Below are 27,039 nucleotides of genomic sequence, written 5' to 3' on the forward strand. Positions count from 1 at the left end.
TCAAAATCAGACCAATATTTTATCAGACCAATCTAATGATATTGATAAAGAAACAACATTTTGTATTGTGACTTATTGACTATTTTTTTTTAACTTGGACGGATGATAGAAAGTAATTATATATCCATTCTTTTTTATAATGTGAAAAAAGTTAAATCTACACTTCTTTGTTCACAGATGGTGTTCTTCATTCAGGACAGTGATGATGTCTACGGTCAATTTAGCTTTCATCCAAAAGAGAACCAAAGTATTCAGAGTCAACCTGAGGGCAGATACCTGTCGCTTAGCTTACTGAGGGAAGGAGGGACCCTTGGTGAGGTACGACTTACCCTAACAGCCCTCTATATACCTGCCAGACCACTGGAATCCTCACAAGCAAGAGAAGGGGTGCTAAATGGTACCAGTATCAACAGTCTGATGTTCAGTTCGGGCCAGTCAAGGGCTCAACTCACCTTACCTATTCGTAACGATGCCTTCCTTCAGAACGGGGCTCATTTCCTCATACAGGTAGGATATTTTGTTGAAACGCCTTTTGACAACGATGCGATTTGGATTCTCATTAAGACTAGATTTTACATTTATTTCTTTAGCAGAAGCTTTTATCCAAAGCAACTTACAAATGAGAGAGCATTTATAACATTTATAGACTAACATGTTCATGTGGGTCAATTGGTACAGCATGGCATTGGCGCTGACATTAAAGTCTTAAGTATGATTCTCCCAAAGCTGCACACAATGATAAAATGTATAGCCTGAATGCATTGCAGGTTGATTCGGATGAAAGTGTCTTCTAAGTGGATTTTAAATTTTATCCTGTCTATTTAAATCACTATATGAAGAAAGTGCATTTAATGTTCTATACATTTGCTCAATTAAATTATTTCTTGTGACTCAAGCCTGTCACTTTAGCGTGATAATAGTGGAACTTGAGCAGTTGTTGAGCAGTGACAACAGAAGCACTTCATAATGCATACATGTAAAAGTAAGAGACTTCTATAGGACGGTTTGCAACATGTACATTTTATATATGGGTCTGTCTACACCTGCTAGTAAAACGTGTTTTGGTTGATCGGATCTCAAGCGGATGAAGGAGACAACCATTTACACCTGGTGTTTTATGTCTCCTTTGTCCCACTTCTGTCCTGATTTCTTTGAGGGCAGGGTTTATGGGCAGGTAAATAGGCTGTTTCATATATTTTATCTAATAGATGACATTAGCACACACAAATTAAATATTAACGTGACCGAAGATTACAGAAAAGCATACAGCTAGCAGCAGTTTTCATTTCTGATCTGATAGCCACACCAGAACATTGTAAGTGTGTGTTAGAAATCTGAAATGGTGAGAGAACACTGTTCTTGGTACTTTCATGTCTTCAGCCAGCAAAGTTTAAATCCTGTCTGGCTTGCACGCTTCCCATAATGTTTAAGAATTGTGTTCTGCATCTTAATACCAAGTGTAAACAGGGCCTAACAGTTGGGGGGCAATAAACATTTAAAAAAATTAAGGGGACAAAAAATACATGCAAAATTGTACTTGTAAGGATATGTTATTATACATTTTTGTCATTAATATTAATTTATTAATGGCATTCTTTATATTAAAGAGAAAATAATAACTTAATCTGATGTTTAAAGTGAATAAAAGTAGCCTTTACAGTCAACTTACTGGCATAGGTGCGGGGACGTATTTTAAGCAGTGGAAAGCTGGCAATGGACAAAAGCACTGTGGGTTTACATTTTACATTTACATATAGTCATTTAGCAGACGCTTTTATCCAAAGTGACTTACAGATGAGGGAAACAATGGAAGCAATTGGAACAACAAAAAGCATAAGTGCAATAAAAGAAAACTGGTCTTACAGTATATAGCCTACCACAGTATACAGAGCTACGTTTTTTTTGAAAGAGAAGAAAAGAGATAGAAGTCAGAACTGATCAGTCAGGTGTTGACGGAAGAGATGTGTTTTCAGACGATTCTTAAAGATGGCTACAGAATCTGATGATCTTGTAGCAGCAGGCAGATCATTCCATAAATGTGGAACCGATCCCGAGAAGGTACGTGAGAGATATTTTTTACCTTTTTGGGATGGCACTACAAGATGTCGTTCATTTGCAGAGTGTAGGGATCTGGCGGGTATATAAGTCTGCATTAGCGAGTGAAGATAAGGGGGTGCCAAATCAGTGGTGGTCTTGTAGGCCAGGAGCAGAGTCGTGAATTTGATTCGAGCGACTATATGGAGCCAATGTAACTTAATGAAGAGAGGAGTGACGTGCGCTCTCTTCAGTTCATTGAAGACCACTCTTGCCACTGCATTCTGGATCATCTGTAGAGGTTTGGTTGTGCAAGCTGGAAGTCCAGCCAGTAGCGCATTGCAGTAGTCCAGTCTGGACAGAACAAGAGCCTGGACTAGAACTTGCGTAGCATGCTCGGATAGGAAAGGTCTAATTTTCCTAATATTGTAGAGGATGAATCTACAGGACCGGGTGGTGCTGGCAACCTGATCTGTGAAGTTAAGCTGATCGTCGATCACAACTCCCAGGCTTCTGGCCGTTCTGGAAGATGTGATGGTTGATGAGCCCAGTTGAATGGAGAAGTTGTGATGAATCTTTTTGTCGGCCTGGATTACAAGCAGTTCTGTTTTAGCAAGGTTCAGTTGCAGGTGATGGTCGTTCATCCAGAGCGAAATGTCGGCTAGGCATGCTGACATGCGTGCAGAAACAGTCGGATCGTCAGGCTGAAATGACAGGTGTATCATCCACATAGCAGTGATAGGAAAAGCCATGTTTCCGAATGACAGAGCCTAGGGATGTCATGTATATAGAAAATAGCAACGGACCAAGCACTGAGCCCTGAGGCACCACAGGGTTGAGATGTTGGGGCTCCGAGACCTCTCCTCTCCAGGATACTCTAAATGACCTACCTGTGAGGTAAGACCTGAACCATTGTAGCACCACTCCAGAGACACCCATAGCCTTGAAGGTCGACAGGAGCATGTGGTGGTTAACGGTGTCAAAGGCAGCAGATAGATCCAGTAGGATAAGTACAGATGAGTTAGCGGCGGCTCTGGCCAGTCTCAGGGCTTCAATGACAGAGAGCAGCGCAGTCTCAGTGGAATGATTGCTCTATGGAGTCAAAGCAGGGTCACATATATTTGCAACAAAAAAAAGATTTGCAAACAAAAAATAAGTTTTGCAAAATAAAAATTGAGCAAAAAAATACAACTGCAAACCAAAATAATGAATTGCGAAATAAAACGTAGGTATTGAGAGAAAAAAAAAAAGTTTTGCAAACAAAAAGAAGGTTTTGCAAAAAAAAGTCACAATAGACGGATCGTCTCGTCATGGCAGAGCAGAGGAGGCAGATCTCAAGTATGTGGTGATTGTTTTTACAATTAAACCTGTTATGTTTCTGTTTGTTAACTAAAATGTATATTAACACATTTGCTCAAGTTAAAGAACTTAGAGATCAATAAATGCAATAAATGTCTCGGCAGTTCCGGAGGTGTTCGAGCAGTTTCCTTTTTCAAAAGAGCAAATTTCTCCAGCGTGGCAGGGCCCGCTGTTCTCGTGGGTGCAATGCGCTCATCGAGGAGGGGATGGACATGATGTCTGCCTCAGGTGTTTGGGTCTCCGGCATGCTGAGACAGCCTTCGTGGATATGTCCTGCCTGCACTGCGGGCGAATGGTGATCCAGACGTTGCGGTCATGGGTAGCTGTGTTCTTCAGGGACACAGCCGCCACCTCGTCTGCTACCCGTTCCGAGACCGCAGTGGCTACGGCCCTGCCGTCCGCTACGGCTAGCACCGGGGGTGATATGGGGATCACTGTGAGCGTTAACCCGTCAGCCGCAGGCTCACGGACCGTTCGCGCCCCGTCTCGCTTGTCTGACCGTTCCCTAGGAGACGGTCCTACCCCGTCTTGTTCCTCGGCCACGTACTCGGGAGTGCGTGACGAAGATTAGATGTCCATTGCAGCATCGGAGGGCGACCTATTGACATCCGACTCCGACGATTCCTCGGAGCTACCTCCCTCGGGGGGTCGAGCCCAGGAAGATGCGGACGTCGAGATGTCAACCATGCTATTCCGGGCTGCCGCGAACATTGGGCTGCAGTGCACAGCACCGCCTCTCCCCCAGCGCTCGCGGTTGGATACGTGGTACCTGGGGTCCGAGCGCGACTCCAAGCCGCGCCCGGCCCCGGTCCCGTTCTTCCTGGAAGTGCATGAGGAGCTCAGTAAGACCTGGAATGCGCCCCTCACGGCTCGTTTCCATCAAGACCGGCTCTGTCACCCTTACTTCCCTCGATGGAGGGGCAGCCCGAGGCTATGTCGAGCTTCCCCAGGTGGAGCGTGCCTTGCGGTGCACCTGTGCCCGCAGATGGCAGCCACCTGGAGGGCTCGGCCTAGACTCCCGTCCAAGGCGTGTAAGTTTTCGGCATCGCTGGTGTCGAAGGCTTACACTGCTGTGGGCCAAGCTGCCTCCTCCCTCCACGCCATAGCCATCCTGCAGGTACACCAGGCCAAGGCGTTGAAGGAGCTCCACGAGGGTAAGACCGACTCAGTGGTAAAGCAGGAACTCCGCACCGCCACCGATCTCGCTCTACGGGCGACTAAGGTGACGGCGCGGGCCCTGGGTCGGGCGATGTCCACCATGGTGGTCCAGGAAGACCCCAGGGAGATTGAGGCTACTGGCCCCAGCCACTCCATCGCTGGGGGATCGGAGAGGGACGGTTCCTGCCCCGTCTCACCATCTGCTGGCCCCCTCCGGGGGGCTAGCGCCCACTTACTCACAAAAAGAGTTTCCTCTCTCTCTCAGCCATCATCACAGCCACTCCCACCCTCGGCACGATGGTGGACGGCAACTCGACGTTGCGCCATGGCGAAGCACAACATTGAGTAGAAACACCAGCCCTCAGCACTCTCAGTCAGATAGTGCGTTGAGCTGCGTAATCGCCAGGCAGGAAAAACAGCAGAGCCGGCCCCCGGGGAGGAGATATTTCGTTTAGTACCCACACACCTCTAGATAGTTAGTTTAGTACCCGCACACCTCTTTCCCTGAGGGGAAGGAGGGCGGCTTCCATGATCTTCGTGAAGACTCGTGGAGACAGGGACAGACCGAAGGGGAGGACCCTGCACTGATATGCCCGCCCCTCGAAAGTGAACCGTAGGAACGGCCGATGCCGAGGGAGGATCGAGACATGAAAGTACGCGTCCTTCAGGTCGATTGCCATGAACCAATCGTGACATCTGACAGACGTCAGGATGCGCCTATGCGAGATCATCCTGAACGGCAGCTTGTGTAGGTGCTTGTTCAGGGCATGCAGATCTAGGATGGGGAGTAGACCCCCGCTTTTCTTTGGGACAATGAAGTACGGGCTGTAAAACCCGCTGAACATCTCGGCTGATGAACATCTCCTTCGCCAGAAGGGTGGCGACCTCGGCCCGAAGCACGGGCGCATCCCAGCCTCTGACTGAGGTAAAGAGGATGCCCCGAAACTTGGGCGGGCGTCTGGCAAACTGGATCGTGTAGCCGAGACGGATCGTCTTTCCTAGCCACCGTGATGTTCTGGGAAGCCGAAGCCAGGGGAGGGGTGGTTCGATGGCGAGCAGTACGGATCCCTCGCCGAGGGGAGGCCACCGGGGAGGAGATCGGCTCTGCTGGTTTTCCTGCCTGACGATTACACTGAGAGTGCTGAGGGCTGGTGTTTATACTCAACGTTGCGCCTCGCCGTGACGCAACGTCGAGTTGCCGTCTACCGTCATGCCGAGGGTGAGAGCGGCTGTAATGACAACCCAGAGAGAGAGGAAACTTTTTTGGTGAGTAAGTGGGTGCTGGCCCCCCGGGGGGCCAACAGATGGTGAGACGGGGCAGGAACCGTCCCTATCCGACCGACCAGTGATGGAGTGGCTGGGGTCGGGCCCTATGGTGAACTCGATCTCTCTGGGGTCTTCCCGTCAGGGCTGTTTCTGCTTCCGCGATGGCTGCTGACGGGGTGGCGGTTTCCTCTTCGACGTCCTTTTCCGGGAGGCCTCCTGTCTGGGGGGCCTGTTCCGGCGTCGAGGAGGGCCGGGGGTGCTGGGAAGCAGATGCCGCACGGGATCTCAACGGTCGGAAGGCAGCCGAGTCACGGCGGGGCAGGATATGCTTAATGGCCTCTGTCTGCTTCTTCACCGCCGACAACTGCTGGGAGAAGTCCTCGACGTTGTCACCAAACAGCTCACCCTGCGAGATGGGTGCGTCGAGAAAGCAAACTTTCTCAGCGTCTTGCATCTGCGCAAGGTTAAGCCAGAGGTGTCTCTCCTGGACCACCATAGTGGACATCGCCTGATCCAGGGCCCGCGCGGTCACCAGGGATGCTGAAAACTTACATGCTTTGGATGGGAGTCTAGGTCGAGCTCTCCAGGAGCCGCAGTCTGCGGGCACAGGTGCACCGCGACAGCATGCTCCACCTGGGTAACATCGACATAGCCGTCGTTATCAGATGCCAATTAGTCGCTCTCCGATGCTGCAATCGACATCTCATCTTCGTCACGCACTTCCGAGTACGTGGCCGAGGAACAAGACGGGGTAGGACCGTCTCCTGGGGAATGGTCAGACAAGCGAGACGGGACCCAAACACCTGAGGCAGACATCGTGTCCGTCCTCCTCCTCGATGAGCGCGTTGCACCCACGAGAACAGCGGGTCATGCCACGCTGGAGAAATTTGCTCTTTTAGAAGAATAAAATAACTCGAACACCTCCGGAACTGCCGAGACGCCCAGGGGAAGTCGCTAGAGGAAGGGACAGTCCACTGCACCACGTCGTACAATTTCCAGCAGAAATGGATCACTGTAGATCCAACTCGTGATCATCAGATCAAAGGCTCTGAAGAACAAAAGGTGAATGAATGCAGCACACCGTCTTCCTTTTATACCCGGATATCCGGGGCGGAGTCCGGCATGCAAATTTCATTTGCCAATTTCATTGGCCTTTTCTAAATAGTCAGAAGATGATAGGTTCTCAAGTCAAACCCCATCTGTCGGCTCGACACAACGCCGAGAGACCGACAGAAAGGGAACTTTCTTTTTGTTCTTTAAGTTTTATTTAGAGATTCATTATTTTGGTTTGCAGTTGAATTTTTTTGCTCAATTTTTATTTTTATTTTGCGAAACTTATTTTTTGTTGCAAATATATGTGAACCTACTTTGACTCCATACTGCTCTTAATACCAGACTGGTTGCTGTCTAGGAAGTTGTTCTGGGTGAGAAAGGATGAGAGCTGGTTACATACCACCCGTTCAAGAGTTTTAGCAATGAAGGGTAGGAGTGATACCGGTCTGTAGTTCTCTAACAGTGCAGGATTAAGAGTTGGTTTCTTCAGTAGCGGGGTAATATGGGCCTCTTTGATAACTGTGGGAAATGTACCAGTGGTGAGAGACGAGTTGATAATGTGGATCAGAGCGGGAACAACCGATGGAGAGATGGCCTGTAGGAGATGAGTGGGGATGGGATCTAGCGGGCAGGTAGTTGGGTGGTTAGAAGACATGACCTTGGAAACATCATCTTGAGATAGGAGAGAGAAAGAGGGGAACGAGCATGTGTCGGGGGTTTGGGCGTGATCAAGAGGCGGCGGCACAGAGAACTGACTGCTGATGGTGGTCGTTTTCTTTACGAAGAAAGTTTCAAAATCATCAGCTGTTAAGTCAGATGGAGGTGAAGGGGCAGGCGGGCAAAGAAGAGCAGAGAAGGTTTTAAAGAGAGTACGAGAGTCAGGCGAATTGATGATTTTAGCGTGGTAGTACTAGGTTTTTGCAGCAGAGAAAGAAGAGAGGAGAGACTGATAGAGACTGAGGTCAGTAGGTTCTTTAGATTTGTGCCACTTTCTCTCAGCAGACCTGAGTGTGGCGCGGTGCTCACGGAGAACATCAGATAACCAGGGGGCAGAAGGGGATGCACGAGATGGCCTAGATTTTAGAGGGCATAGGTTGTCTAAGCAGGAGGTTAGTGTGGAGCAAAGGGTGTCGGTGGCACTGTTAGTATCCAAGAGAGAGAGCTGTTCAGAGGGAGGGTGTGTGGCAGAGACCGCAAACGACGCAGTCAGGTTGTTGAAGTCGGCAGCCTGTAGTTTTTCAAGGTGGATGTTGAAGTCTCCAAGTACCACCAGAGGAGTACCATCCTTGGAGAAGGATGACAGAAGCGTATCCAACTCCTCCAAGAAATGTCCAAGCTGACCTGGGGGACGATAGATAACCACAACATGAGTTTTAACAGGGTGGATGATAGTAACAGCATGTGATTCGAATTAGATTTTGTCACACGAGGGTGCCAGCTGTTTGAATTTCCAGTCATTGGGGATAAGTAGACCGGTTCCCACCCCTCCCTGATATGCATGGGCTGTGGGAGAAAGTGTAGTTATTTGAGAGAGCAGCCGGTGTGGCAGTGTCCTCTGGCAAGTGACCCCGTCCATCTTTATCCAGCTCTATCATCTCAGCTCTTGTCAGGTCTCCGCTTTCCATTCTCTGCTCTACTATCAGGTCTGGCCATGAACTGCATCCTGCTCGCTGTGGTTACCTTGGAACAATGAGACAAGACTGGCTGAGAGTAGAGTACTGTTCTGCACTCTTTGATGCAACAAGTACATCAGTTGTGTTTTTGGTTCCGGTTAATCTAACTAATGCAGCCTAAACTAGGGCTGTCACGATAAACCGACGATAAATATCACGTGATTTATGCACAGCTTTTGAGTGAAGTACAGGAAAATGCTGCGTCATCCAAAAGCCAGAGGGCGATCTCGTGCAGAAACTCCAAATACGCACTGCAGAAGAAGACCATAACACCTTCTAAAATCTAAGAAATGCCTATGGACATCTTTTTATCACTGTTACTCAAGCCTAATCAGGTATTTTTATGATAATAAAGTATATTTATAATGATCATGTTTGACGGGTGTTGCTTTTTCAAATGCACGTTATAAGTGTTATAATCAAAATCGCACTGCTTTTAGATCGAGCAGCATTTCCTACTGATCCCAGAGACAGGCTTCACAGACAAGCTACGCATTAAAAAAAATATTGACACATTGCATACCGCAGCCAGCTCGATCACAATAGGATTTAGTGGTATCGCGATAAATTATCGTGCAGCCCTAGCCTAAACCCCGCAGAGGATTTATATTATGGAAGTTTAGTGTATGCAAGATTAAAAAGATGCGTCTTTAGTCTAGATTTAAACTGACAGAGTGTGTCTGCCTCCCGGACAGTGCAGGGAAGACTATTCCAAAGTTTAGGCGCTAAATAGGAAAAGGATCTACCACTTGCACTTGATTTTGAAATTCTAGGTATTACCAACTGACAGGACGCCTGAGAGCGTAATGCATGTAATACTGCATGACTGTAATACAAGAGGAGTTCACTCAAGTACTGAGGAGCTAATCCATGTAGGGCTTTAAAGGTAATAAGCAAGATTTTAAAGTTAACGCGATGCTTTATAGATAACCAGTGCAAGGTTGACAGAACCAGGCTAATATGGTCATACTTTTTTGCACGTGTAAGAACTCGAGCTGCCGTGTTTTGGACCAGTTGGTGTTTTTGTAATAAGCCTGCAGGGAAACCACCTAACAGTGCATTACAGTAATCTAGTCTTGATGTCATGAATACATGAATTAACTTCTCTGCATCTGACATTGACAGCATATGACGTAGTTTAGATATATTCTTAAAATGAAAAAACGCAATTTTACAGGTGTTGGCGACGTGGCTCTCAAATGACAGATTATTATGGAATAGAACGCCAAGATTCTTTGCTGATGACGAGGGTTTTATGGAACATCTGTCAATAATTAAGCAGTATTCTTGGTTGTTATGTATAGTAGTTTTCGGTCCAATAAGTAACACTTCTGTTTTGTCCGAGTTCAGTAATAAAAAGTTGTTACTCATCCAATTTTTTATATCGCCTATGCATTCCATTATTCGATGGAACTTCTGTGTTTCATGAGGCTTCGAGGAAATATGAAGTTGAGTATCATCAGCATAACAGTGAAAGCTAACTCCGTGTCGCTTTATTATATCTCCTAGAGGTAGCATAAATAATGAGAAGAGCAGAGGCCCTAAGACTGAGCCCTGTGGTACACAGTACTGGACTTGCGATTTGCGTGACACCTCATTATTTATTGCTACAAATTGAAAAGGGTCGGATAAATAAGATTTAAACCATTTCAAAGCTATTCCCTTAATGCCGACATAATTTTCGAGTCTATGTAGGAGTGTGCTGTGGTCAATGGTATCGAATGCAGCACTAAGGTCTAGCAGCACCAATAACGAGATACAACCTCGGTCAGACGCCAATAGCAGATCATTTGTAACTCTGATCAAAGCAGTCTCTGTACTGTGACATGCTCTAAATCCAGACTGGAATTCTTCATTGATGTCATTCCTTTGGAGGAAGGAGCATAATTGAGTTGAAACTACTTTTTCCAGAACTTTAGATATGAAAGGTAGATTCGATATAGGCCTGTAGTTCCTTAGTTCTCTAGGGTCGAGTTGGGGTTTTTTGACAAGGGGCCTTATAACAGCCACCTTATATGCTTTAGGCACATGTCCTAATGTCAGAGATGAGTTAATAATACCAAGAAGAGGATCTATAATTTCTGGGAGCATCTCTTTCAGTAGATTTGTAGGTATAGGGTCTAGTATGCATGTTGTTGATTTAGATGATCTAATAATTTTAGACAGCTCATCTTGATCTACGGTATAAAATAATTGCATTTTCTCCTTAAGGGCGCTGTAGTTAGTTTGTTCAGCGGGTTTCACTTCTGATTGCATTGTTATAATTTTTTCTCTAATATCTTGGATTTTATATGTGAAGTAGTTCATAAATTCATCACTGCTATGCTGATATACAGGATCAGAAGTCACTGACGATTTATTTTTTGTTAATTTAGCCACCGTGTTAAATAAAAACCTAGGGTTGTGCTGGTTTTCTTCTATTAGTGATGAAAAGTAGGCGGATCTAGAAGTTATTAGGGCTTTCCTGTATTTTCGAATACTATCCTTCCATGCTGTACGAAATACCTCTAATTTAGTTTTCTTAAAGTTGCGCTCCATTTTTCGGGCCGCTTTCTTTAGAGCCTGAGTGTGTTCATTATACCACGGTGTGGGGCTGCCATTTTTAATCTTCTTTAAACGTAGTGGAGCAACTTTGTCTAGCGTTACCGAGAAGGTGGAATTAAAATTTTCAGTGGTAATGTCAAGATCTTCAACGTTATTTCTCATGATTTGAGACAATTCGGGCAGATTATCGAGAAACGCATCTTTGGTAGTTGAAGTTATTGTTCTACCATATTTGTAACAATGAGTTTTATTTGCAGCCGTAGGCCAGTGAAGCAAACATAATACCAGATAATGATCCGAAATGTCTTCACTCTGCTGAAGGATTTTAACGTCGTCCACATTTATACCGTAAGACAGTATTAAATCTAAAGTATGATTACGAAGGTGAGTGGGTCCTGACACATGTTGACTAATGCCCATGGAGTTAAGAGTGTCTTTGAAAGCCATTCCTAAGGCATCTGTAACGTTATCTACGTGGATGTTAAAGTCACCAACGACAAGGAGTCTATCTGCGGCCAGTACTAGTTCTGATAAGAACCCACCAAATTCTTTAATAAAATCTGTGTGGTGCCCTGGAGGCCTATATACAATAGCTAGAATCAATTTAAAAAGTGTTTTATCTTTAGTATTAGGTGTTGAAACATGAAGAACCATGACTTCAAAAGAATTATATTTAGAGTTCGACTTCTGGGAAATGCTAAGAGAGTTATTGTAAAGTGCTGCGACACCTCCCCCTCTGCCTTTTAGACGAGGCTCGTGTTTATAATAATAATCTTGGGGGACAGATTCATTTAAAGCAATATAATCATCTGGTTTTAGCCATGTTTCTGTCAAACAGAGCATGTCTATTTTATGATCTGTTATCATATCGTTAACAAAAAGTGCTTTATTAGAGAGAGATCTAATATTTAGCAATCCGAGTCGTAACAGTTGATTATCTGTATTTTGTTCATGTTTAGTTTGTTTAACGTTTATTAAATTACTTTCAAGAGGTTTACGCATTATTTTATGTTTGCTAATCCGGGGGACAGACACAGTCTCTATTTTGTGATGTTTGGGAGAACGGATTACTACATGTTGTACATTTTGTGTATTCTGCGACGTGAGACGGCAAGCAGACAGTTGGTTAAGCCATACTGTCTGCTCCCTGACCTGGGCCCCAGCGAGTCAAGTTTTAGCATTAGCATTAAGACTTTTTGCCATATTTCTAGACAGGATGGAAGTCCCAGCCCAGGAGGGATGGAGACCATCTCGTTTCAACAGGTCAGGTCTGCCCTCAAAACTCTTCCAGTTATTTATAAAAACTATATCATTCTGCAGGCACCACTCAGACAACCAGCCATTTAGTGATGATAATCTGCTATAAATCTCATCACCACGATAAGCAGTGAGGGGGCCAGAGAATATTACAGTGTCTGACATCATGCTTGCGAGCTCACACACCTCTTTAATGTTATCTTTTGTGATCTCCGATTGACGGAGTCGAACATCATTTGTGCCGACGTGAATGACAATCTTACTGAATTTACGATTAGCCTTAGCCAGCACATTTAAATTTGACTTGATGTCAGGCGCTCTGGCTCCCGGTAAACATTTGACTATGGTGGCTGGTGCCTCTATGTTAACGTTCCGAACAATAGAATCACCGATAACTAGGGCACTTTCAGCAGGTTTCTCAGTCGGTGCGTCACTGAGCGGGGCAAACCTGTTCGAGACTGTAATCGGAACGGTCGAGTGATGTTTTGTCCTGCGACTACGCCGTCTCACAGTCACGAAGTTTCCCAGCTGCGGGGAATTTTCAACCGGAACCGAGCTGTGTGCGCTAATGTTGCTCGCATCCAAAGTGTTTTCTATCGTCGTTAAACTCTTACTATCCTCAGATAAAGATTGGATGCGAGACTCTAATTCTAAGATCTTCTCTGTCAGCCTAACTATTTCCCTGCATTTATCGCATATAAAGCCCTCGCAGCTGACAGAGAAGGCTAAGCTAAACATATGACATGAGGTGCAAGTAACAATAATAGGAATAGAAGCCATAACTCACCGGATTTGAAGTGCAATTCCAACTTACCAAGGTTGCTCGATGGATCGTAGTATACTCGCTTAAAAAGAGAAACAGTTAGCACACAAGACAAACCAGAGGCAAGATGATATTCCACAGTGTGAACAGAAAGCAAGCTAACACGCTATTGCTATGCTAACGGCGTTAAATTAACTATCACTTTTGGTTTAGACTCTTCCAAGTAAATAACAGGAACAGGGTTATTGAGATATCAGGATAAATTAGCAACGACAATAATAATGAACGATAATAAAATACACTAATATTAGAGCGAAGTGATAAGAGCACTGATACAAACAAGCTGCCGGCAGCGATGCAGGAAACAGGTACAAGTACAAGTACATACACAGTACAACGTACGTAATCCACGAGCCAGATTGGAGAGATACCCATGGAGAGATACCTGGCAGTAGTTTCCACGCTGCCAGCTTCTCTGAAAGGGGTATCAATGTTGGCACTTTGTCTCGTTGGGGGGATGCCAGATGTCTGGCATCCTGAAATATGGCAGGAGACAACCGAACATCTAGCATTCTTTTTGAACCCGCTAATCCCTGAAACGGCGGTAGTGGTGGAGATTGCAAAGCGGCCCTGTGAGGGTGCCGAAGAGGAGCCTCTAATTTCTCTTGGAATTTTATGCACCCCTCCTCGGGGGGGCACAGTCCCGGGCACACATGTCTCGGGATCTCTTCTCAGAAGAGATGAAGTGCCTCAGGTCCGGCACTCCCGGGGCAGCCTGAGGGGCGCGGTGGGCCGCTCCCCTGCCTCTGCGAGGGGGGGGTGCGACTCGCCACACTCTCCCTGATGGCCTCGCGCCTCAGGAAGACCGGACACACCCGAGACTGTTTGCCTGGTCGGAACTGGGGAACTGGTCTGGAGTGGGTGACCGACACTCCAGACGCTTGAGCACAGCGGGGGAGATACCTCACAAATGCCTCTTCGTGGCATTTCGCCTCCTGGAACATGGTGACCACGGTGTTGACCGCGTCACAAAACAGCCCAGAAGGTGAGATCGGGGCATCAAGGAGGAACGCCCGGTCCCTGTCCTTGATTCCCGTGAGGTTCAACGACAGATTTCTCTCCGTGGTGACCAGTGCAGCCATAGAACGGCCTTACCCACCAGCGCAGATGTAACTCTGCAAGGCTTGGTGGGGAGAGAAGGCTTTTTCAGGGACGACAACGTCCCAGGGACGAGATAGCACGCCAGCGTCTCTTCCACACGGGGCACTTCGCGCCAACGATAGTCGAATAAATTGATGTTGATGGCACAAACACACAGGAGGAATTTGGCTTTTGCCACGAACGGGACAATTCGCCGTGTAAATCTTCAAAGAAGGGGAGGGCCCTATGCTTGGGCTCCACCCCTCGGCCACCCAACAGGTATCTGTCGTCTAACTTTGAGCCCTTGGGGACCTCTTGTTCCTGTGGCCAGTCGAGCTTGAGATGGTCGACTGCATTCGTCACTGCCCCTAGAAGCTCGTCCAAGTGCCTTAGCGTCATGAGAGGAACGCCCAGAGGCAGCACTCTCCAACCCTGCTGAAGAGTTGCCGGGGCACGCTTCGGAAGCGGATGCTAGGACGTCGCGGTTCGGTGAGTGCACGGGGGAAGCGGACGGATCCGTCTCCTGTGCCTCGGTTAAATCGAACCGCGAACCCCGGGACGAGGGAGTGGCGGCTCGGCACTTTTTAAAGAAAGAAAGCCGAGCACGGAGAACACGGATGCCGAGGGCATCGCAGAGTTTGCACTCTCCCTCGAGCCCCAGGGCAGCAAGGTCAGCCCCCAAGCACTCAAAGCAAAATTCATGCTTGTCCAGTTAGGAATGAAACCTCTCACAAGGAGGCACACATCTCCGCTCTGAATTTGACATGACTTATTTATTTAACTCGTCTTAAATATACGTATAAAAGGCTAAGTTACGGTAGTGCTTAGACACTTTATATATCGATATATATATATAAACTCTTTAGTTAAACCCTTTAGTTAAACTCTTTTTTGTTGTTATTGTTGTTGCACAAACGCAAGACACACATGCACACACAAAGCGGTCCTTGAAGACAAAGAAACCTGATGACTCATCCGTGTTCACGCGTATTTATAACCTGCAGGTGCTGGTGTAATTAGCCACGTCACCTGCCGAGGTTATTTAAAGCCAAAAAATGTTGGCATGTTTGACACACGTGCTTCACAACCGGTCGAACAAAAACTGTTCTCCCATAGCGTTTGAAACGCAGCATCGAGTGTAGCTTTTGATAGGGAAGGTCTCGGGTTACTTGGCTGTAACCCTGTTCCCTGAAAAAGCGGGAACGAGATGCTGCGCCCATAGCGTTTGAAACGCAGCATCGACTGTAGCTTTTGATAGGGAACCTCAGTTCCCTTTCTGTCGGTCTCTCGACGTTGTGTCGAGCCGACAGATGGGGTTCGCTCTTGAGAACCTATCAACTTCTGACTAGTTTAGAAAAAGCCAATGAAATTGGCGAATGAAATTTGCATGCCGGACTCTGCCCCCAGATATCCGGGTATAAAGGGGTGACTTCGAGACTTCAATCTCTACGCTGAATTACTGCTGGAATCTTATGACGTGGTGCAGCGGATGGTCCCTTCCTTCAGCGACTTCCCCTGGGCGTCTCGGCAGTTCCAGAAGTGTTCGAGTTTTTTTCTCTAAAAGAGCAAATTTCTCCAGTGTGGCATGTCCCGCTGTTCTCATGGGTGCAACACACTCATCGAGGAGGGGGACGGACACGATGTCTGCTTCCTGTATGCTGGGGCAGACGTTGTGGATACGTCCTGCCTGTACTGCGGGCGGCTGACGATTCAGACGTTGCGTCACAGGTGGCTGTGTTCCCACGGGACTCAGCACCACCTCGTCTGCTCCCCGTTCCGTGACGGCAGGACTACGGCCCTGCCGCCCGCTACGGCAAGCAGTGACGGTGATATGAGGATTACTGTGAGCATTTATCCGTCAGCCACTGGCTCACGGACCGTTCGCACCTCGTCTCGCTCGTCTGACTGTTCCCCAGGAGACGGTCCCACCGTCTTGTTCCTCAAACACGTATTCGGACACGATGCGTGATGATGAGATGTCTCTTGCAGCATCAGGGGGTGACGTACTGCCATCCGACTCTGAGGAGAAGAAGCGGACGTCGAAATGTCAGCCATGCTTTCCCGGGCCGCCGTGAGCGTTGGGTTGCAGTGCCCGCACTGCCTCTCGCGGCTGGCTACATGGCGCCTCGGGGTTGAGCGCAGCTCTAAGCCACCCCCAGTGCCGTGTTTACCGGAAGTGCATGAGGAACTTAGTAAGACCTGGAAAGCGCCCCCTTTCCGGCACATTCACGTCAAACAAAGTTCTCTCTCTCTTCCCTCGCGGGTGAGGCAGCTAGAGGATACGTCGATGTCCCCCAGGTGGAGTGTGCCACCGCGGTGCACTCGTGCCCGCAGGCGGCGGCCATCTGGGGGGCTCGACCTAGACTCCCTTCCAAAGCATGTGGGATCTTGGCATCTCTGGTGTCGAGAGCTTACATTGCGGCGGACCAAGCTGCCTCCTCTCTCCACGCTATGGCTCCCGCCAGGCCAAGGCGTTAAGAGGGCTCCACGAGGGTAAGATCGACCCAGCGCTTATACAGGAACTCCGCGCTGCCACCGACCTCGCTCTACGGGTGACCAAGGTGACCGCGCGGGCCCTGGGTCAGGCGATGTCCACACTTGTGGTCCATGAGAGACACCTCTGGCCGAACCTTGCACAGATGAGTAAGGTCCGCACAGATGAAGAAGGTCCGCTTTCTCGACGCACCTATCTCGCAAGGGGGGGGGGCTGTTTGGAGATACTGTCGAGCCGCAGTTCTCAACAGTAAAGAAGCAGACAGAGGATATCAAGCATATCCTCCCCCGCCACGACTCGGCCGCCCTCGGCCGTCGAGTCCCGTGCAACGTCTGCTTCCCAGCAGCCCTGGTCCTCTTCGACGCCCTCCGGCTGTGGCGGCCCCCACTCAGGCGGCCCCCCGGAAGAGACATCGAAGAGGAGACCATCGCCCCATCAGCAGCTGCGGCAAAAGCGGCCCTCATGGGAAGACCCCAGGAAGATTGAGAATACCATCGGGCCCGACCCCAGCCACTCCATCGCTGGGGGATCGGAGAGGGACGGTTCCTGCCCCGTCTCCCCACCTGCTGGCCCCCTCCGGGGGGCTAGCGCCCACTTACTCACAAAAAGAGTTTCCTCTCTCTCTGGGTCATTACAGCCACTCCCACCCTCGGCACGACGGTGGACGGCAACTCGACGTTGCGCCATGGCGAAGCACAACGTTGAGTATAAACACCAGCCCTCAGCACTCTCAGTCAGACAGTGCGTTGAGCTGCGCAATCGCCAGGCAGGAAAAACTGCAGAGCCGATCTCCTCCCCGGGGGCCCTCCCCCGGCAAGGGATCCGTATTGCTGTCCATCGAACCAACCCCACGGGGGCGATGAAGCAGATCAAACCCCTAGTCCCGCTGTCTTGGTTCCTGGGAGCTTGCTCAGCTTCCCAGGCCATCAGGCTGGCTAGGGAGGACGATCCGTCTCGGCTACTTGATCCAGAGACTCTGTCAGAGGTGGGGATGCGCCCGTGCTTTGGGCCGAGGTTGCCACCCGTCTGGCAAAGGGAACGATCGAGCCCGTCCTACCAGCCGAGATGTTCAACGAGTTTTACAGCCCGTACTTCATTGTCCCAAGAAAGGCGGGGGGCTGCGCCCCATCCTAGATCTGCGTGCCCTGAACAAGCACCTACACAAGCTGCCGTTCAGTAGGATCACGCAGAAGCGCATCCTGACGTCTGTCAGATGTCAGGACTGGTTCATGGCAATCGACGTGAAGGATGCATACTTTTATGTCTCGATCCTCCCTCGATATCGGCCGTTCCTACGGTTCACTTTTGAGGGGCGGGCATATCAGTACAGGGTCCTCCCCTTCGGTCTGTCCCTGTCTCCACGTGTCTTCACGAAGATCGTGGAAGCCGCCCTCCTTTCCCTCAGGGAAAGAGGTGTGTGGGTACTGAACTCGAAGACTGGTTCATCTTGGCACACTCGCGAGATCTGTTGTTTACACACAGGGACCTGGTGCGCCGGCACCTAGATCGGTTGGGGCTACAGGTCAACTGGGAAAAGAGCAAGCTCTCCCCCATGCAGAGCATCCTCTTTCTCGGTATGGAACTTGACTCTGTCTCCATGACAGTGCGACACTACAGAGCGCGCCCAGTCAGTGTTGAACTGCCTGAAGGTTCTCAGGCAGTCAGTGGTCCCCCTGAAACAATTTCAGAGGCTCCCTGGATACATGGCAACCTCGATGGGGGTGGTCCCCCTCGGGTTAATGCACGTGCGACCACTCCAACACTGGCTGCAGAGTCGGGTTCCATGGAGAGCGTGGCACACCGGCAGCAGGCGTATGGTCATCACGCCTGTCTGCCGATGCACCCTGACCCCCTGGTCTTCCATGACCTTTTTGCGGACAGGAGTCCCCCTAGGGCAAGTGTCAAGGCATGTCGTGGTGACGACGGATGCCTTCCTGCAGGGTTGGGGTGCCGTGTGCAACGGGCACGCAGTGTCGGGGCGGTGGACGGGCCCCCGCCTGCGTTGGCATATCAACTGCCAAGAGTTGTGGGCTGTGCTACTTGCACTGAGGAGGTTACAACAGCACAGCTACAACGGCAACACAGCTGCCGTGGCATATATCAATCGTCAGGGTGGCGTTCGCTCACGGCAGCTAACACGACTCGCCCGATGCCTCCTTCTTTGGAGTCAGTAGGTGATCAGCTCCCTGCGAGCCACACACATCCCAGGAGTCCTGAACCAGACAGCCGACGCGCTCTCTTGTCAGTCGACGCCTCGTGGAGAGTGGCGACTCCATCCCCGCGCAGTCCAGCTCATTGGGAGAAGTTCGGCCAGGCACAGGTGGACCTGTTGCCTCTCCGGACTCCACCCATTGTCTGCTTTGGTACTCCCTGACCGAGGCATCCCTCGGCACGGATGCCCTTGCGCACAGCTGGCCGCGGGACAAGCGGAAGTACGCATTCCCCCCAGTGAGCCGCATTGCACAGATTTTGTGCAAGGTCAGGGAAGAGGAGCATCAAGTGGTACTAGTTGCGCCCTACTGGCCCACCCGGACTTGGTTCTCAGAGCTGGTGCTTCTGATAACTCAACTCAACTTTATTTATATAGCGCTTTTACAATTTTCATTGTTACAAAGCAGCTGTACATGAGACATATTGACTATAAGCAAAATAATTAAAGTTGTACCTGCAGAAACAATCAAAGGTTGAAAACACAGAAGACAGACATACCCACATACAAAACACTCCACACACACAATATGCACACGTACTAACACACATAGACATAGAGACACACACACACAATATGCACACGTACTAACACACATAGACATAGAGACACACACACACACGGATGCGCACGCACACACACACAACACACACACACGTACGTACACAGACAAGTACGCACACAAACACACACACGACAACAACTCCCCCCTGGCCGATTCCCCTGACAGAGGACCCTCTGTCACAGGGGAAGGGCACGTAACGGCATCCCAGGCAGACCCCTGGAACTTCCATGTCTGGATGGGACGAGAAGATCCCAAGTGGCCCACCCCCTGCGTGGTTGGGACATCACTCAGGCTAGGGCCTCGGCCACTAGGCGGCTATACGCCCATAAGTGGCGCCTCTTCTCATCCTGGTGCTCTTCTCGAAGAGAAGACCCGCAGAGTTGCTCGATCGGGAATGTGCTGTCCCTTCCTCAAGAGAGACTGGAGAGTAACCTCTCCCCCCTCCACACTGGGAGTGTATGTAGCCGCTACGGCCGCTCATCACGACCCAGTTGCTGGGAAGCAAGAGGCCCTCCCCTTCGAGCCCCTCGGAGCTGCCGCTCTTTCTCACCTCACGATAAAGAAGGCTCTCCTGGTAGCGGACCTACAAGCACCCTCCGTGTCCACAGATTGCCTAGAACTCGGGCCCGGTGATTCTCACGTTATCCTGAGACCCCGTCCCGGCTACGTGCCCAAAGTTCCCACCACTCCCCTAGAGACCAGGTGGTGAACCTGCAGGCGCTCCCCACTGGGGAGGAAGGCCCAACCACATCCGTGTTGAGTACAGTACGCGCACTGCGCCTCTACTTGGACCGCACACAGAGCTTCAGAAGCTCTGAGCAGCTCTTTGTCTGTTTTGGAGGTCAGCAGAAGGGGAGGACTGTCTCCAAACAGAGGCTGGCGCACTGGATCACACTCAAGATCGCCCCTGCCCATTAGGAGTGAGGCACTCCCCATGGGCACTGGCTCAGGGCGCCTCTCTGGCAGACATCTGCAGAGCTGCGGGTTAGGCTACACCCAACACCTTCATGAGGTTCTAATATCTACGCGTGCAACCGGTGTGAGCCCGCGTCCTGCAAGGCAACACGTAGGACCGGCAGCCGGTAGGGCGTACGCCTGCGAAAGCTCTTCCCCCTTCCTTAGGTGGGTCAGCTATTTCCGCCTCCCTTCTTTCCCCACTGGGTAAAGAACAGGCATTCCATCCATCACTAAGCACCTTCCTGGGGGCAGGCTGGGCAGAGCAGCCCTGCCCCCTTAGGCCAGGGAACAGTTGAGTTATCTACCATATAGCTCTAACCGGACCTAGTGCTCCAGACGTGGTAACCCCCCCCAGTGGGTGGTTCCGTCTGATGTATCCTCATGAATGGTTCCCACCTCGGTAACCCATGACCTCCCTAGGTGGACTCCCACCTTGCGGTTAACTCCTTCAGTCCGCACATTTTCCCATGAGTTCTCCCCTGATGGTGAGACTATGTTGGTGTCTCAACTAATTCCTCCCTACGGAGGTAGTGGTCTCCTTAGCGTTTTTCCCCCAGGGGGGAATAATGCTTACCCAGTGGCCCTTACGGTGCCGGGCGGCTTCTCACTGTAAGAGAATCAAGGACTCCGCCCGTGACGTCCGGTGGCAGGGGCTTCCCACCTTTTCTTCAGAAGCTCTGGGACCCCCTACCTCTCCACTGGACGGTTACAATATCGCGCTAGCGCTCGTCTGACTCGCCCAGGCCAGTCAGCGTCGCTCCGCTGGAGATTGTGACGCGGCACAGCGCTGTGGCGTTTTCCATAAGAACCCCATCTGTCGGCTCGACACAACGTCGAGAGACCGACAGAAAGGGAACGTCTTGGTTACGGATGTAACCTCAGTTCCCTGATGTAGGGAACGAGACGTTGTGTCCTTCTTGCCACAACGCTGGCCGCCCGCCGCAGCGTTCGAGGGATGCTCAGGCTCCTCAGACCAAAAGGTGAATGAATGCAGCACGCCGTCTCCCCTTTATACCCGGATTTCCGGGGGCGGAGTCCGGCATGCAAATTTCATTCGCCAATTTCATTGGCCTTTTCTAAACTAGTCAGAAGTTGATAGGTTCTCAAGAGCGAACCCCATCTGTCGGCTCGACACAATGTCTCGTTCCCTCCATCAGGGAACTCAGGTTACATCCGTAACCAAGACGTTCCCTGATTGAGGGAACGAGACGTTGTGTCGAACCGACAGAATGGGGTTCCTATATGAAACGCCACAGCGCTGCGCCGCATCACGACTACCAGCGGAGCGACACTGACTGGCCTGGTCGAGTCACAAGTGAGCGTAACTGCGAATCGTAACCTTCCAGTTGTGTAGTAAGGCATCAATTCCATGAGTCACGATGAGAGGCTCTTACTAACGGTACAGATGGTGGCCTTTGCCACTCTAGAGGTGAGATAGCCGCCCGGCACCTTAAGGAACACTGGGAAGCGCTACCCCCTCGCCTGAGGGAGGAACGCTACGGAGACCACATCTGCCGTAGGGAGATAATACGTGGAATACCTACACGGTCTCACCAGTGGGGAGATCTCATGGGAATAGTAGTGCAGGGCCCCTACCAGGGGTGCACAGAAGCAGTGGAGTTTACCGAGGGGAGGTCACAGGTTCACCGACAGGGGAACCAAGAGGGAGGAAACGTCAGATGGGACTACCCAAGGAAGGGGAGTCACTACGTGCGGAGCAGTAGCTCAGGTATAGGGGTTCGTCTCGTGAGGGAAACTCACCTATACTGGGCTGCTCTGCCCGGCTCGTACCTCGAAAGTGCTTAGTGATGGATGGAATGCTTATACTTCATCCAGTTGAGGAAGTAGGGAAGCTGGAATAGTGCACTGACTCACCTGATGAAGGGGTTGGCTCTTCCTCCCCAGGGGGGAGCGCCTGCAAGTTCAACATCTGGTCCCTGAAGGGAGTGGTGGGAACTTTGGGCACGTAGCCAGGCCGGGGTCTCAGCACCACGTGGGAGTCGCCCGGCCCGAACTCTAGGCACTCATTGGACACAGAGAGTGCATGCAGATCCCCTACCCTCTTGATGAAAGTGAGCGCCACTAGGAGAACCGTCTTCATCGTGAGATGAGGTAGAGTGGCTTCTCCTAGGGGCTCAAACAGGGCCCTTCCCAGGCCCACAAGGACCACATTAAGGTCCCAAGAGGGTACGGAGCGCGGTCAGGGAGGATTCACCCTCCTCGCACCCCTCAGGAACCTGATGACCAGGTCGTGCTGTCCGAGAGACTTACCTGCCACAAGTGTGTGATGTGCAGCGGTGGCGGCAACATACACCTTGAGCGTGGAGGGAGAGAGGTTGCTCTCTAACCTTTCTTGAAGGAAAGACAGCACAACACCGATCGCACAATTCTGTGGGTCTTTCCTGCGGGAAGAACATCAAGACGAGAAGAGGCGCCACTTGTAGACGTACAGTCGCCTAGTGGCTGGGGCTCTTGCCTGAGTGATCGTGCTCACGACTGCGTGAGGCAGGTCACTGTCCAGGAGCCAGACGTGGAGGTTCCAGCGGTCTGGTCTCAGGTGCCAGACCATGCCCTTCCCCTGAGAAAGAAGGTCCTTTCATCAGTGGAATTGGCCAGGGAGAGTTGTTGTCAGAAATGTTAGCTTTGAGAACCAAGACTGCTTGGGCCAATAGGGCGCAACTAACAGAACTTGATGCTCCTCTTCCCTGACCTTGCACAGGACCTGTGCTAGGAGGCTCACTGGGGGGGGGGGCGTACTTCAGCTTGTCCCGCGGCCAGCTGTGCGCAAAGGCATCCATGCTGAGGGGGGCCTTGGTCAGGGAGTACCAAAGCGGACAATGGGAGGTGTCCAGGGAGGCAAACAGGTCCACCTACCCAAACTGCTCCCAAATGAGCTGGACAGCGCAGGGATGGAGTCGCCACTCTCCACGGAGCGTGACCCGCCGAGAGAGCGCATCAGCTGTCTGGTTGAGGTCCCGCAGGGATTCCATATGAGTGGCCCGCAGAGATTCCACCAGCTGCTGACTCCAGGGGTGGAGGCGTCGGGCGAGTTGCGATATCTGCCGTGAGCGAATGCCACCCTCGTGGTTGATGTACACCACGGCAGCACCGAGTGCCCTGAATGAGAGAAAGGAACCTCTTCAAAGCAGGCCAAGCAGCAAGTAACTCCAGGCAATTGATATGCCACTGCAGGCGGGGGCCCGTCCAGCGCCCCGACACTGCATGCCCGTTATAAACTCAACTCAACTCTCAACTCAACTTTATTTATATAGCGCTTTTACAATTTTCATTGTTACAAAGCAGCTGTACAGGAGACACATTGACTACAAGCAAAACAATCAAAGTTGTACCTGCAAAAACAAGAAAAGGTTGAAAACACAGAAGACAGACACATCCACACACAAAACACTCCACACACACAACACGCACCAACACACACAGACACAGAGACACACGCACACACACACACACACACACACAACACCACACACACACGTACGTACACGACAACGTACGCACACACGCTCAGTGAGACACACATTAGGAGAAGGAGAGAGGTTAAGCAACAGTCAAAATAAAAACGACTATTAAATTCCTATATTGCATATATAATTAAGTAAAACTTTAAGAATCCTAAAGCACCCCCCTGCAGCCAATAGTCCAAAAACATGTATGCAACTGCGCAGGAACCCAAAACTCTAAGCGAGGAAAAAAAACTCCAGGAAACCCAGCCCCAACCAGATCCCAGTTCCCCTCGCAAATAGCTGCTGCCTCTGCCAACACATTCCAGAACTTGCACAACAAGGCTAAATAAAATAAAAAAACTAATAATAAATAAATCATGAAGTTAAGATTATCATTAAACATCAATAGCATTGAAGTTTTTTGGGAAAACATTGCAAAGAACGCCGTCTCTTTATCCCCACTCTATCATCCAGCTCTTTACAGTCCACCACTTCCCATATCTCCGCTTCACCATCATGTCAGCCATAACTGCATCCTGCTCGCGTGTAACCTTATGAACAATAGACAAACTGCTAAGTAGAGTACTGTTCTGGTACTCTTTGATGCAACAAGATACATCCAGTTGGTTGTTTGGTCCCGTATCTAAACTAATGCAGCCTAAACCCCTCTTAAGATTTATATTATGGAAGAGTAGTGTATGCAAGATTAAAAAGATGCGTCTTTAGTCTAGATTTAAACTGACAGAGTGTGTCTGCCTCCCGGACAGTGCAGGGAAGACTATTCCAAAGTTTAGGCGCTAGATAGGAAAAGGATCTACCACCTGCACTTGATTTTGAAATTCTAACAACAGCACCCCAGCCGAGCAGGAAGGCATCTGTTGTCACCACCTGCCCGATCAAGACTCCAGCCCGGAGAAAGGACATGTCTGTCCAAGGTGCTAGGGTGCGACGGCAGTGAGACGTGATGGGAATACGCCTCGTGCCGTTGTGCCACGCTCTCCAGGGAACTCGACTGAAGCCAATGCTGAAGCGGTCTCATATGCATCAACCCGAGCGGCACGACTGCCGTCGAGGACACCATATGCCCCAGGAGCCTCTGAAAAATTTTCAGTGGGACCGCCGACTGCTGCCTGACAAGGATCAGACAGCGCAGCATTGACTGGGAGCGCTCGTTGGTGAGGCGCACTGTCATGGTAACAGAGTCTAGTTCCATACCGAGATAAGAGGTGCTCTGCGCAGGGGAGAGCTTGCTCTTGTCCCAGTTGACCTGTAGGCCCAATCGGTCGAGGTGCCGGAGCACAAGGTCCCTCTGCATACACAACAGATCTCGTGAGTGAGCCAAGATAAGTCAGTCGTTGAGGTAGTTGAGAATATGCACGCCCATCTCCCTGAGGGGAGCGAGAGCAGCCTCTGTGACCTTGATAAAGGCACGGGGAGACAGGGCCAGACCGATGGGCAGGACCTTGGACTGTAATGGTTGACCCTCGAAGGCAAACCGAAGAAATGGTCTGTGCTGCGGCAGAATTGAGACATCAAAGTATAGCGTCCTTCAGGTCGATAGCCACAAACCAATCCTGATGTTGGACAGACGTCAGGATGCGCTTCTGAATCAACATTCTGAACAGGAGCCTGTGAAGTGTCTTGTTAAGAGTGCACAGGTCCAGGATGGGGCGCAGCCCCCCACCTTTCTTGGGGACGATGAAGTAGGGGCTGTTAAACCCCGAAGATATCTCAACCAGAGGGACGGGCTCAATCGCTCCCTTCGGCAGAAGGGTGGCAACCTCGGCTCGAAGCACGGGAGCATTCTTGCCTCGCACCGAGGTGAATAGAATGCCCCAAAACTTGGGCAGGCGCCTAGCAAACTGGCCTCACTAGCCACTGCGACGGGCTGGGGAGCTGTGACCAGGCCCCCAGATACCGCGACAGAGGAACTAGATCTGCAACATCGTCCCCGTGGGGGGAGGTTCTGTGGCTGGCAGCATGGCTTTCTCGCCAGGGACAGAGCTCTGGGGAGGCGAGCGGGTCTGCTGACTTACCTGCCTTAAGTCTTTGCTGCACGATGCACTGTCTAGTGGAGAGTGCTGAGGGCTGCGGGATTGGCATGACGCAACGTTGAGTTGAGGCTGCTGCATGCTGGAAACGCCCAGGGAGAAAGGAAACTCTTTTGGAGACAAAGTGGGGTCGCCCGGAGAGCGAGGTCAGTGGAGGTCCGACTGAGCTCGTTTGACGCGCCGAAAAGGGGGCGTTCCAGGTCTTCGTGAGCTCATCATGCACTTCTGGGAACAAAGGTACCGAGGCGGAACGCGGTTTGTCACCATGCTCCGTATCCAGCCGTGAGCTCTGCGGGGAAGCCAGTGCAGTGCCCTGCAACCTAAGGCTTGCGGCAGCCCGGGCAAGCATGGCTGACATCTCCGCGTCAGACTCGTCCTGGGCTCGACCGGCCGAAGCCGGGAGCTCCAGGGAATCCTCAGCGTCTAATGTCAGGAAGTCACCATCCGATGCCGTGATGGACACCTCGTCCTCTGTATGCTGAGGCGTAGATCCGCTATGGGACGGTCTACTGCCGCCCATTGGAGACAGGTTAGGTGAGCGTAACGAGGCCTGGACGGTCCGCGGAATTTTCTGTGACGGGTTAACGTCCATGGGAACCCCCATATCACCACAGCCGCTCGCTGCTGCAGACGCTACGATATTGTGGCTGCATCCAAAAAGAACACAGCCAACCATGACCGCAATACCTTGATCGACATGTGCTCACAGTGCGGACATGCCGTATCCACGAACGCTACTTCAGCATGTTGGAGACACAGACATGTGATGCAGGCATTTTTTGTGACGGGTTAACGTCCATGGGAACCCCCATATCACCACAGCCGCTCGCTCTGCAGACGCTACGATATTGTGGCTGCATCCAAAAAGAACACAGCCAACCATGACCGCAATACCTTGATCGACATGTGCTCGCAGTGCGGACATGCCGTATCCACGAACGCTACTTCAGCATGTTGGAGACACAGACATGTGATGCAGGCATTTTCTGTTATGGGTTAACGTCCATGGGAACCCCCATATCACCACAGCCGCTCGCTGCTGCAGACGCTAT

The 27,039-nt window shown here is 50.6% G+C and overlaps 2 protein-coding genes across 5 annotated transcripts in view; one reads left to right on the top strand and one right to left on the bottom strand.

Annotated features, from left to right (window-relative positions):
• The window catches only part of LOC130562156 (alpha-N-acetylgalactosaminide alpha-2,6-sialyltransferase 2-like), a 178,921-nt gene that overhangs the window by 81,739 nt on the left and 70,143 nt on the right, over positions 1 to 27,039 (bottom strand). The gene's annotated exons all lie outside the window — the stretch shown is intronic.
• LOC130562155 (adhesion G-protein coupled receptor V1-like) overlaps positions 1 to 27,039 on the top strand; it is a 91,588-nt gene that overhangs the window by 41,922 nt on the left and 22,627 nt on the right. For both annotated transcript variants that reach the window (XM_057347027.1, XM_057347028.1), the window contains exon 9: positions 178 to 507. In XM_057347027.1, the coding sequence (XP_057203010.1) occupies positions 178 to 507 (330 nt within the window). The remainder of the gene's footprint in view (positions 1 to 177; positions 508 to 27,039) is intronic.

Source organism: Triplophysa rosa, linkage group LG11, assembly GCF_024868665.1.
Source record: "Triplophysa rosa linkage group LG11, Trosa_1v2, whole genome shotgun sequence".
In the NCBI taxonomy this organism is placed as follows: Eukaryota; Metazoa; Chordata; class Actinopteri; order Cypriniformes; family Nemacheilidae; genus Triplophysa; species Triplophysa rosa.